This window comes from Bos javanicus, chromosome 10, assembly GCF_032452875.1.
Source record: "Bos javanicus breed banteng chromosome 10, ARS-OSU_banteng_1.0, whole genome shotgun sequence".
NCBI classification, from domain to species: domain Eukaryota; kingdom Metazoa; phylum Chordata; class Mammalia; order Artiodactyla; family Bovidae; genus Bos; species Bos javanicus.
Genome location: NC_083877.1, coordinates 45,131,107 through 45,143,341, shown reverse-complemented (window position 1 = coordinate 45,143,341; position 12,235 = coordinate 45,131,107). Strand labels below are relative to the sequence as shown.

Genomic DNA, 12,235 nt, shown 5'->3' with positions numbered 1-12,235 from the left:
GCTACTGGTACATGAGTTCAGCTGTCCCACTTAGGGACAGTTGGCATGATCTTTATCCAACTCCAGTCAAATATGCAGTAGTCATCTCATCAAAGTATCATGATCAATATGTTAACTCTGATGTGAGAAAACGCTTATCCTCCAGTACAGTGGGGCCCAGGGTACTACTTATCCTATGAACACCTTGAATTGCTTTGAAGGAAAATGAGAACAACTATTTTTTTTTTTTTAATGAGGGCTGTTTATCAGAGAACACAGTTGCTTTCAGGATATACTTCTTTGGATCTGTTGTGCTTGTGGTCTTTTTATCAGACTCATTTCCTTCTCTCTTTCTGAGTATTATCACCTCAATCTTCTTGGAGTTGGCTTTCAGCTAACTAGATTTCAGAGCCTGATTTCATGTCCTCTCTAGTTCCCCAAATTTCAAACCAAGAAAACCTCCAGCAAACATACGTTCTTTGTCAATGAGTTTCTTCTTAACTGTTTCCTTTAGCTGTTAGTCCTTGCAGACAGGTGTAAGATTTACATGTGGGTCATGGGTCATCTGGGGATTTGTTGGGAAGAGTGACACCGTGTAGGACTTTCTGATCATTTCAGTACAAGGATTAAATGGAGGCTTGTGGAATTGGTGAAAATGCCCACTTGGCTCTGAGACTGTAGTGGTTGCCAAGAGCCACTAAACTTTTTTTTTTTTTCCCTCTTATGAAAATGGCAAGAGAAATGTTTTCTAGATGGCTGATCAACAGTTTCCCTCTGGAGAGGAGAAGAAAATGGCTGTTTAGTAGTTAATTACCTGTTATGTTAGCTATGAAACTTATGAGGCATGAAAGAAGAGTAAGCCCACCTCTCCCGCTCCTCAGGCTGGAAACCAGGTGATAGGAGTCATGTTGGTGAAGGCAGGAACAGCAGCAGCGTCCTGAGGAGTCTGTTACTGAATGTAAATAGTTGCTTTGAATTGCTTGGTCTTATAACCCTCATTCCCTAGCCTGTCTATTGCACTATCTCAATGACCCTTAATCTAATACCCTCTCTAAATTGGATATGACATTGAGAGTTTATTTACGTTCTTCACAAATATGAACCTTCTTTTTCTTAATTTGCTCTTTCTCTAGGTCAGCTGCATTTTAGTCTTTTGACTCTCAAACCAAAACTCTCTTTATTGCAAGTCTCTGACTTTTTGGTGTTTAATGTGGTCTATTAGTGTCCCAGAGTCAGTTTCAGAGATTATACATTTCTGCAGGTACAGGGTCTGCCAAGCTGGCTTTGCTTTAATGCATTTTACCATAAAAAATAATCCCTTCTTCCAATACATAGGCCTTACTTTTCTTTATTCCCGTAGGCGTCTTTGCTCTTTAGCTCTGTTTCTTGTAAGCCTCCTGAAGTTTAGTAATAGAACTTGGGAACAGGAATATTCAAATGAAACTTGGACTTAGATTTAATTGGGAAAGTTAATTTTGGTGTTTATCTTTATTAGAAGGCATGAATGGGTCCAGAGAACCACTTGTTCTATAATTTCATTTATCCATCATTTTCCCCATTATTTGGCATTTTCTGACTTTGTTAATATATGTCAGGGTAGTTTTTATTAAACATAGGGCCTTACTGGATACTTCCCAAGACACAAAAGTTCTAATTTAGCTTGAGGAATAACAGATTATAGACTAATACTTGCTTTTAGCCAGAGTTTAGTCCTAAGAGTGTACAGTTCCCAGCATGTATGTATTTAACATGGTTAAGATAACCTAAAAGCACAGGTTGGCAAAATTTTTTGTTTTTTTTCATCCAACAAATATTTATTGATTGCCTACCATGTGCCAGGCATGATTCCAGATGCTAAGGAGTAAGTAAAACAAAGATCGTTGCCTTCTTGGAGCTTTTATCCTAGTAAGGAAAGTCCAAATTTAAAAAATTTAAATAAGTGAATTGGTGGTGGTTTAGTCACTAAATCATGTCCAAGTCTTGTGACTTCATGAACTGTAGCCCTCCAGGCCCCTTTGTCCATAGGATTTTCCAGGCAAGAATACTGGAGTAGGTTGCCATTTATGATGGTAAGTGCTGTAGAGAAAAAATAAAGAGATGGGGGCTAAGAATGCCAGAAGACCCACTATGAAGTTGACAGTTAAACAAAGTTCTGAAGAAAGAAAGAGGAAACCAGGTAGATACCGAGCAGGGAAAGCATCCCAGGAAGAGGGGTAAGCTAGCACAGACGTCCAGAGGCAGGAACAAGGAACCCTGTACAGCTGGAGTGGAAAGTAGGGGAGAGTAGTAGGAGAAGGCATCAGAGAGGAAGCGGGGGCCAGATTGTCTGGGGACCTGTTGGTCATAGTGGGGACCCGTACGTCATAGTCAGGACTTAGTCTTTTATTCTGACTGAGACGAAAAGCCTTTGGAGAGTTTCAAACTTTGGAGTGACTTGATCCGATATATTGAATATGTTTAAGAAATAGCGCAGACTGCTGTGATGTGAATAGACAAGGGGAAGGTTAAGGGCAGAAACAGACGGATGAGGAGGCTGTCAAATCCAGGGAGACATTGTGGCAGCCTGGACCAGGGCAGTAGCACTGGGCGTCTTAGGAAATGGTGGGATATTGGGTATCTTTCGAAAGTAGAGTTAACAGGATTCCCTGAGGGTTGGTTATGGGGTTCTTGACCTGAACAACTGGAAAGATTAGAATAACTGTTTTAAAGGGAGATGAATGAGAGAGAAGCAGGTTCGGAAAGAAAATCTAGGACCTTGATTTTTTTTTAAAAATTTATTTTTATTGTGGTAAATATACATAATATAAACTTAACCATTTTTAACCATACAGTTCAGAGGTGTTAAGTATATTCACAGTGTTGTACAGCCATCCATGTCTAGAGCTTTTCATCATCTCAGACAGGAACTCCGTACCCATTAAACAGTAATTGCTCCTTCCTCCACACCCCCCCACCCCAGCCCCTAGTAACCTCTATTGTACTTTCTTTCTCTATGAGTTTATCTTTTTTTTTTTTGGCTGTGCAGCTCAGTTCTTAGTTCCCTGATCAGGGATTGAACCCCAGGCCCTAGCAGTGAACGCACCAAGTCCTAACTGCTGGACTTGCAGGGAACTTCCAAACTTGTCTATTCTAAGCACCTCACATAAGTAGACTCAGAATATTTGTCCTTTTGTGTATGGTTTATTTGACTTAGCGTAATTTTTCTAGGTTCATTCATGGTGTAGCATGTATCAGAATTCCATTCGTTTTAAAGGCTGAATAGTATTCCATTGTATGTATATGCCATATTTTGTTTAATCTGTCTATTGTTAGACATTTATTTGCATTGTGGAAACTACTGACTATTGTCAGTAATGCTGCTTTGAACATTGGTGTACAAATATCTGAATCCCTGCTTTCAATGCTTTAGAGTATACCTAGAAGTAGAATTTATTTGGCAGCATGGAAATGAAAGATGACCTTCAGAAGAACTGTTCTGGTGGAATGATGGAAGAAAAGCCTCTTTATAGTGACTTCAAGAAAAAACAGGGAATTTGAGGCAAAATGTATAGATAATCTTTTAATGAATTTTGTTGTGAGGGGAACCTGAAAATGGGGCAGTAGCTGAAGGAGAATGTGGGATCTGGGGAGTTTTTGTTTTATGACAGACATTATAGAAAGTGTGTTTGTTAACGGGATTGATCCAGTAGAGAGAGAACACTTATTGATGCGGAAGAAGGAGGAGTGAAATGGCTTGTCGTTTTGGAAAAGCAGAGCTGTAAAGTCCTGGCAGGCTTGTCCTCTGCCTCAGCTCTCTCTGACACAGAGAAGAGAGAGCAGGAAAATCGAAGAGATGTGAACTGTGACTGTTGCTACTTTGGCGTCTGTGGAATTAGGTTTAAAGATCTTGATGGCAGCCTCTGGTTTTATTTGTGCCAAAGCACCTCAACAGTAACAGCTGGGCCCCATCCAAAGGATAAGGAAAAAAGAAAGTTTCTCCTTCCATTTTCATTTTTTTTAATGCATTTTATATATTTATTGACTGCTCTGGGCCTTGGTTGCTGTGCGAGGATTTTCTCTAGTTGCAGCGAGGAGGGGCTACTCTAGTTGCTTTGCATGGGCTTCACATCATGGTCACTTCTCTTGTTGTGGCGCATAGACTCTAGGGCACACGGTCTCAGTAATTGTGGCTCAGCGGCTTAGTTGCCCCGTAACATGTGGAATCTTCCCACACCAGGAATTGAACCTGTGTCCCCTGCATAAGCAGGCAGATTCTTAACCTCTGGACCACCAGGGAAGTCCCGACATTTGTATTTTCTTCCTTATTTCACTGAAACCTCCATTTTTACTTTAGAGCCTTAGATCTTTACAGGCTACATCTTAGCAGGTAAATAAGAGTGAAAAATAATTTCACGGTTTCACATTACCAGGAGAAAGGCTGCTTTGGTAACGAAGTCTGACCCATGGCCATAGTCAGCTTTAGAGTCATATTTATCGAACATACTAAACACAAGACATCCCAAGATAGGAAATGTTGAAATACCAAGTCAGTTGCACATTGCTGGAGAGCACTTTTCTGCCAACACCCACTTGTTCCTTAAGTTGTTATTGTGTGGCCGATATTCTTACTCTAGTTTCTGTGTCTGTCTTTGCAGAAGGAATAAAAGTCCTAAGTATTCACACAGATACGTTTTGTGATAGGAGCTCCAAAGGAGGCTTCTAAATTATTTTCAGAATTGCTCTACCGTTACCTTTTCACCCTAAGTGAGTCTGGAATGCGTCCAGCAAAACAACTTTGGCATATTCATACCTTTCAGAATGAATCATCTTCCTTCCCTTTAGTGAGAGAAGGGCCCTGTTGATCATTTCTGGCAGAATTTCCACAAATGTTCTATTTTTCTTAAACCTTCCAGTGTTTGACTTGAGCTGAATCTGGAGGTGGGTGCCTGATATTCCTACAGGAGACCTCTGAATCTCCCAATTCACAGTGGCCTATATTGAAAGATTAGTCAGTTTTGATTCTCTGGAAAGATGTCAGACATCTTTTTTTAAGAAGTTGTTTCCATTATAGGAAGTCACAAGTGGTGGGCAAAAAAGACTGTATAAGAATACTGTGGTAAAGCTCGGGGGAAAGTGGAAGGTTTATTCTTGCTTGTTGAGCATTATCGTCTTTACCTGGCTATGTGATGGAGAGTATTACCATCATAATGTTGAGGTGGATTCTGGGAATCCTTTGATCGCCTGGAAATTCAAAGTTTGTCCCAACTGGCCTGAACTTTTAATTTTTATATTTTGCAGTATCCAGACATAAGTCAAGAAGAATCTGATTCTCCGTTTGTTTTCATCTGCACAAATCCCCAGGAAATGATTGTGAAGTTTCCTATTAAAGGAAATCCAAAAATCTGTAAGTCACAAGCTTCGATGATCTACTTTTTTTTTTCTTTTTATCTTGAATCTCACTTGTTTAGCTTAAAATTTTTTTCTCTTTTTATCCTGTTCCATATCATCTCAAATACTTGAAGAATTAGAAAAATTCTATTTATCATATTCCTGAAACTAACACAACACTGTTAATCAACTGTTTAATATTAAAGTTACTGTTAATTAAAAAAAATTCTTTTTGTCAATAACTTTAGTGTTAGGTTAACTACAGTATAGCCTTTTTGAAGCATACCTTGATCCACAATTATTGGTATATGAGTGAATCATAAACTTCCAGTTAGGACCCCATTACCTTTAAAATACTACTTGTAAGCCAAAAGAGTACATTTGCCCCACTGTACTGTTCTTATCCATTGTTCCTCAGTATTCAATCCAAGAATAAGACTTAACTTTTTGGAGGTACCACTTCCCACTATTGCTTTGATTACTGGTCCCAGAGGTCTGCTCTAGCCCTCTTGCTTTTCATCCTCTTTTTGAAACCTCTTGATGGTTTTCTTTTCTGTAATGTTTGCTTTTATGTGTTTGTGATTATAGTACTCTCTGCATGTTCACTCTTTAGGAAGTGCCTATGACTTTATTCTTTCCACTTCCACCCCATCTTCAACTCCCAACTTCTCTGTTTAGTCATACACCAGGTTCTTCTATTTCCAAGCAATCTCAAGAAACGCAGCATGGTGTTCTCTCTTTCTTACTTACTTTTAAACACAGCATGAACAGCTCTCCCATTTGCTTGCTTATGTCAGTTACTGTTCTGTGCCTTTGTGACATTGCTCTCCCATTGTGTGAATTGGATGCTCCTAGGGCATGCATTGTTGTCAGCTGTGCACAGGGATACCTGACCCTGTGCCTCAGTTCAGTTCAGTTCAGTCGCTCAGTCGTGTCCAACTCTTTGCGACCCCATGAACCACAGCACGCCAGGCCTCCCTGTCCAGCACCAACTCCCGGAGTTTACCCAAATTCATGTCCATTGAGTCGGTGATGCCATTCAGCCATCTCATCCTCTGTTGTCCCCTTCTCCTCCTGCCTTCAATCTTTCTCAACATCAGGGTCTTTTCAAATGAGTCAGCTCTTCGCATCAAGTGGCCAAAGTATTGGAGTTTCAGCTTCAACATCAGTCCTTCCAATGAACACCCAGGACTGATCTCCTTTAGGATGAACTGGTTGAATCTCCTTGCAGTCCAAGGGACTCTCAAGAGTCTTCAACACTGTAGTTCAAAAGCACCAATTTTTCGGCGCTCAGCTTTCTTTATAGTCCAACTCTCACATCCATACATGACTACTGGAAAAACTTTGTGCCTGGGGACCAACTATTTTATAAATCTGTTCTATGGAGAAGTAATTCTCAAAGGGTAGTGTAAATAAAAATCACCTACAGAGCTGTTAAAACACAGATTCCTGGGCCCTCTCTCAAGTATTAGTAATGCTCTTGGTTAGCTGACTACACAATGGATAATACTGCTTTGGGGCACAAAATGAAATGCTTGGAGTATGAATTTAGATGAATGTATATTCCCTCCAAAATTCAGGCAACTCTGATGATTTATGAAATACATTCTTGAGATTTCCTGCAAGTCAGAAAATCTGAACATAAGTTGCCCTTGACTTACACAGATTATTTACTACATACTTTACCTGCCCTGTTAGCCAAACGGCCCTGGAAATTCTTTTTCTTTCTTCTTAACTATTTAGGATTTAAATCTTCCTTTTTTTCTCCTTTTTAAGTTGTGAAATTATACCCCTTCCTACTCTACTCTGTTCTTGCCTTCCCGTAGGCCCTGAGGACAACACTGGTGGTCAGCCTTCTCTCCCAGACCCACTGCTATTTGATCTTTAGTTCCAGTTACCTTTTCAGAGCTTCCTCCCTATCTTGGTTCTCATCTGCTGCTTAAACTCTTGTGAGAAAATATTCTGTGGAAACAGAGTTTATATATTTCTCTGAAATGTTTTACTTCAGCACTTTCTCATCTCAGAGACTCACCTTCAGCACATATATGACCTTGGTTTTTATCCACAAGGTTTAATAGGGGTTGGAGTGAGTGGTAATCTTAAGAGAAAGTTTTTCCCTATTGCTTCTATTGGTTAAAAGCTTTAAAAAAGCCAAAATGGGCTGTGTGCTTCAGGGACAGCAGGGCTGGAAAAAACTCTGAGACTGCAGCTTTTCCCATGGTAGACCAGGCAAGGTAAAACATGGGTCAGAAACAGTAGGTGAAGGGGGTGAGTGGGGTGTGGGGCAAGAATAGAATGACCAATCCCCGTGTTTCAGAAAAAAATTTTCTGTTGAGAGGGAGCAAGCCAGAGGATTTAGTCTGGTGTAAAGTTTTCATTCCCTCCGAGTCTTCATTCCTTGATCCTTCATTCATCTTTACTATCTTTAAAAAGCTTAACACTTTGTCAGAACTTCCTTCCCTTAGGCCATAGAGGCCCACCTCCAGTAGTTCACAGCTGGAAAAGTCCTTAATCCCACTGCCATAGGGAAAAATACATACTTGGCTCTTAATTTGGAATGCTTCACATTTTCTTCTTAGAGTATTGTTACATGAAGTGGTTAACTTCCATGGTATTAATAATATTAGTAGTCCAGTTACAATTCTGTGCCTTAAATATTTTTTCTTGTGTGATAGCTTAGGAATTTAGCCACTCTTCATAGATTAGTTCTATGAGAAATTTATCTTAAGTTGCAAACTTCTGACTTGCAAATAAACTTCTACAATATAATTTATTTACATGTTGTATTGTGTGTGTGTGTGTGTGTGTGTGTGGTTTAAATTAAAAGCATATATTTTTATTTATTTATTTGGACATGTAAACTTGAGTTTGCTTGACCTGAGGATAATTGTGCTTCTTGAAGTTAAAATAATTTACAAAACAGTGCACAATATGAAATCACTTGGCTATGTGTCTGCTCAAATTAAGAAATGCAAAATAGTTAAGTATAGTAGAATATGTAGGTTGAATGCTCAAAGAGATGAAGGAAATTTTTTTACTTTAAATGAACTACATGCTTTAAATTCATGCAAATTCTGCCTTATATCATATGCAAAGCTTGTGAAAATCCCTATGAGAGTTCTATCGATTGATGGCAAATAGTTTTTTCCCTTTTAACTTCTCCCCCATCTGCTGCATATGCATTTGATTTTCTTTTAGGCACCATGATTGAGGATGTGGTTTAACACTGAAATGCTGTGCGTACTAAATGTAAAAATATTGGGGAAATACAGAAACTAAGCATTATCACTCTGCTTTTAAGAGAGTATACTGTATATTACTGTAGTTAACTGTCCAGATCCCAAATCTTAAAAAAACAGGCTAACCTAGAACTCAGAGTTCAGAGGGCATCCACAATAACTGCTTCTCCGTGCAAGGAATCCCAGGTCCTGGCCTTCATTGCCCAGCTGACCTAAGGATTGCCACTATTGGTAGTCACTATGTTAGGAATGCAAAGAAGTTTTTAGTTGTAAGGAGCTCACAGATTGCTGGCACATGTATGGTTTTCTTAGATTAGCCTAGGGGATGAAAAGGGGATGAAACACTTCTGAATCCATGGGAGTGCCCTGGAAATCCTTCTTCCTTTCTATCTCTTTTCTCCTATCAGTTTTCCATTTTATGACATCATCATTGAAGCCAGAGATTAGTTTGCCTACCATTGAGTGCTTTCCTCCAATGGGTTGATCTTATCTGAGCTGTTCTCACTTGAGGGCTTTCACAATCAGACTGGAGTTTTATGAAAACAATATTTGGGATATTCTTATACAGGAAAGCCTTGAGAATGTGAAGAAAGTAATGTCTCTCTCTTTTTTTTAATAAGAGGAGCCTGAAATAAATAGTTAAAAGTCTTGCCTAGAGATGCTGGTAAATTTGGTAAATTAAAAGTACAACTGAGATCATAACTATGAAACACAACTCCCAAGGCTTAGCATAAATAATACAACTACTGTTAATTTTTCAGAGACCTCTGAACTTATGAAGCACTTGAATGTATTTTATTTCAATCAATTGCTTTGATTAAATGATTTAGTGTATATAAAATACTTGGTATGGCGCTTCGTATTCAGAAAAGCACTTAGTATTGGCTGTAATCCTCTCAGCAACTTTGTAAGTTAGTAGAAATTTTTTCTTCCTTTCATTTTATAGTTGAGTGAACAGGTTTACAGAAGTTGTATTTTGCTCAGGTCTTTCTACCTCTAGATTTCCTGCTTTTCTCACTTTTATCACATTGCCTCAGAAACAAAGTATTCCCATTTACATTTCATTTTTAGGCCAAAGTATCATAGAGCTGCAAAGGGCCTTCAGTGCTGTGTAGTCCAGTTTCCTCACAGTATTGAAAAAGTTGAGGATAAGAGTGACTAGGTGACTTCCTCAAGGTCATACAGATAGGTAGTCTGAGAACTAAAACTGGGACCTGCGTCTTCTAACTTACTCAGTGCAGAGAACTAGAAGTCTGGAGTCCTAGATGGAATTCTAAATTCTGTCCTAACTTGTTCTAAAAAGTTCAGTGAGAGGCAGTACTTCTTCGTACCTCTGGGTACCACCACCTTTACAATGAGAACTCTTTTATGTTTATCTGATATCTGCTATTTTTGGTTACTTAGTAGTTCCCAAATCTTTACAGTAAAGGTTCTGAAATTTGCAGTGCCTGCTTTCTTTAATTCATTTATTGAGCACCTACCATTTGGCGGTCACTATGGTAGTCTTAGGGATACAAAGGCAAATTTGCCTCATAACAGGGCTTTTTGCCAGATTGCTGGCACATGTTTGGATTTTCAGCAAGGCAGCCTGGGGGATGAAAGAACTCCCAAGTCCCTGGGAATACTCTTATGTTTCTAAAGCCCAAATTAAAATCAGCATCATTGTGATTGTTGTGGACATCATTTAGGGTCTCATTAAATGATGGTTTCTAAGGAAGCCCAGAAAAGGAAGTAATGTTATTCCAAAGGCAGGTGTAGCCCTGGACAGATGAGGAAGAAGAGAAAAATTAAGAAAACAGGGAGGAAACTTGTTAAATTGAAGTAATTTTTTTTTTTCATACTCTCTTTGTGCAGTATTCAGGACATGAATTCTTATCTTGGTTGGACAAATGAGGATACTGAAGTCCAGACAGATCAGATGACTTGTTTGTATCAGACAAAGAAGGACTGGAACCTGGGTCCCTTGACTTCTTGTCCAGTGCTTGCTCTCTTGCACCTGATTACTGCGGCAAATGAAAAGGATAGAGTGCAAGGGGCCGGGGTTGTGGGCATAGGGCTGTAGTACACCCAGCTGCTTTTGTTTTGGTGTTTGCTTGTTTGTTTACTGCCAAGGCTGAACTGAACTATTTCTCTTTCCAGCATCAGCATCTCTATTGAGTTAAATAAGACTTTTTGTGGGAGAAAGTCACCTGCCAGCTCTGTTCTCAGGCCAGACAGACAGGAACTCTGTTAAGTTCTTCCTGAGATGGATATTTCTTAAGGCGGCTACCACTGAACTGACCTTTATCCTGGTAGATCTGAGAAGTCAGAGGTCGGAGACCACATCTGTGGAATACCTCTCATTAGGGTCACCTGGGACAGGAATGTTGCTTGTTTTCTAACTTTAACACTTAGAGGAGTCATACAGCCCATGACCTTTGCCCTTCTTAGCTGGTGATAGGGCCCCTTTGTCAGAAAAGCATTCATGTGGATTCTACCTCACTGTTTCAAGTCACTCCCCCTATTAAGTCTGAGGCAGCAAAGGAGTGAATTGAATTGCTTTTCTCACTGTGAGGGAGATTCATGCATTATGCTCAGCCAGTTAACAGGTCAGAGGAATGAGTTTCCCACTGTGTGAAATGTCTTCCTTTATCATTATGTTTGTATTCTTTAAAAACTTGCCTTAGTATCAGACACTCCGGAAAACGTGTGTTTTTTTCCCCCCCTAGTAACTACAGAATTAGAAATACTAACTCCTTCAATTCTTGCTGTGAATGCTCATTGTGTTGGTGTGCAGACGCTTGTGTGTCCCTGGACAGTGTTCCCACTGCTTCCTCATTCTTACAGAATGAAACTCTGAAGTTTGAAAGTGTCTGAGTCCTGGAGCAAGATAATTGAATGTGACAGGAACACAGTAACCAGAAGACCTGAGAGGCCATGAAAGATTTGCATTGCAAATATAAAAAATAAATAACGAGGCTTCTTTTTCTCCCTTACAGGGAAACTGGATTCCAAAATCCATCAAGGAGCAAAGAAGGGGTTAATGAAGCAGAATAAAGCTGGCTGACCCAGGAAAAAAGGAACTCTACAGCATAGTGGAGTTCTGTGTACTAAAATTTCTGTCCACTGGTCTTTTGAAATTGAAGCAGTAGCAATCTAAGGACTTGGCATCAGGCGTTAAACTTCCTCTCAGAATTTAAACTCTTATCAAAATCTGTATATTTTTCTTAACGAGATTCTTACTGTATGTAGTGGGTCAAAAATCTTTGGATACATTACTTATAAAAACTTATTTTAAAAATTCTCAATCTTTGACATTTTTCTTAGAATGATACAGAAGAAAGTGGACCAAGTTGGAAATTTCCTCTCTGAGGCTTGGATTTATTTTAATTAGGGAAATTCTTAACCTAGGTTAACAATATTTTAAGGGACCACTTGAATTTTAAAGTGTTTTTTTCCCCCAAAGTGATAACTTGGTGGAGTGTTAGGATGTTTGAGGAATTCTATGTTTAATACAAACAAGTGATGGGAACAAAAAGTCCCCAAACTAAACAGGTTTGCTGCTCTAGTCCAGCATCTCTTCAAATGAATAGTGTTCAAAAACTGAGTACTTCGTTGGCAGATTTTTGGGGGGCAGGCGGGGCTGGGGTGGGGGTGTAACCTGAAGAGGT

At 39.4% G+C, this 12,235-nt stretch overlaps 1 protein-coding gene across 1 annotated transcript in view; it reads left to right on the top strand.

Moving 5' to 3' along the window:
* The window catches only part of TRIP4 (thyroid hormone receptor interactor 4), a 52,856-nt gene extending 40,984 nt beyond the window's left edge, over nucleotides 1-11,872 (top strand). The window contains exons 12-13 of the mRNA XM_061430997.1: nucleotides 5,257-5,362; nucleotides 11,564-11,872. Coding sequence (XP_061286981.1) covers nucleotides 5,257-5,362; nucleotides 11,564-11,631 — 174 coding nt within the window. The 3' untranslated portion in view covers nucleotides 11,632-11,872. The remainder of the gene's footprint in view (nucleotides 1-5,256; nucleotides 5,363-11,563) is intronic.
* Nucleotides 11,873-12,235: the final 363 nt, after the last annotated feature.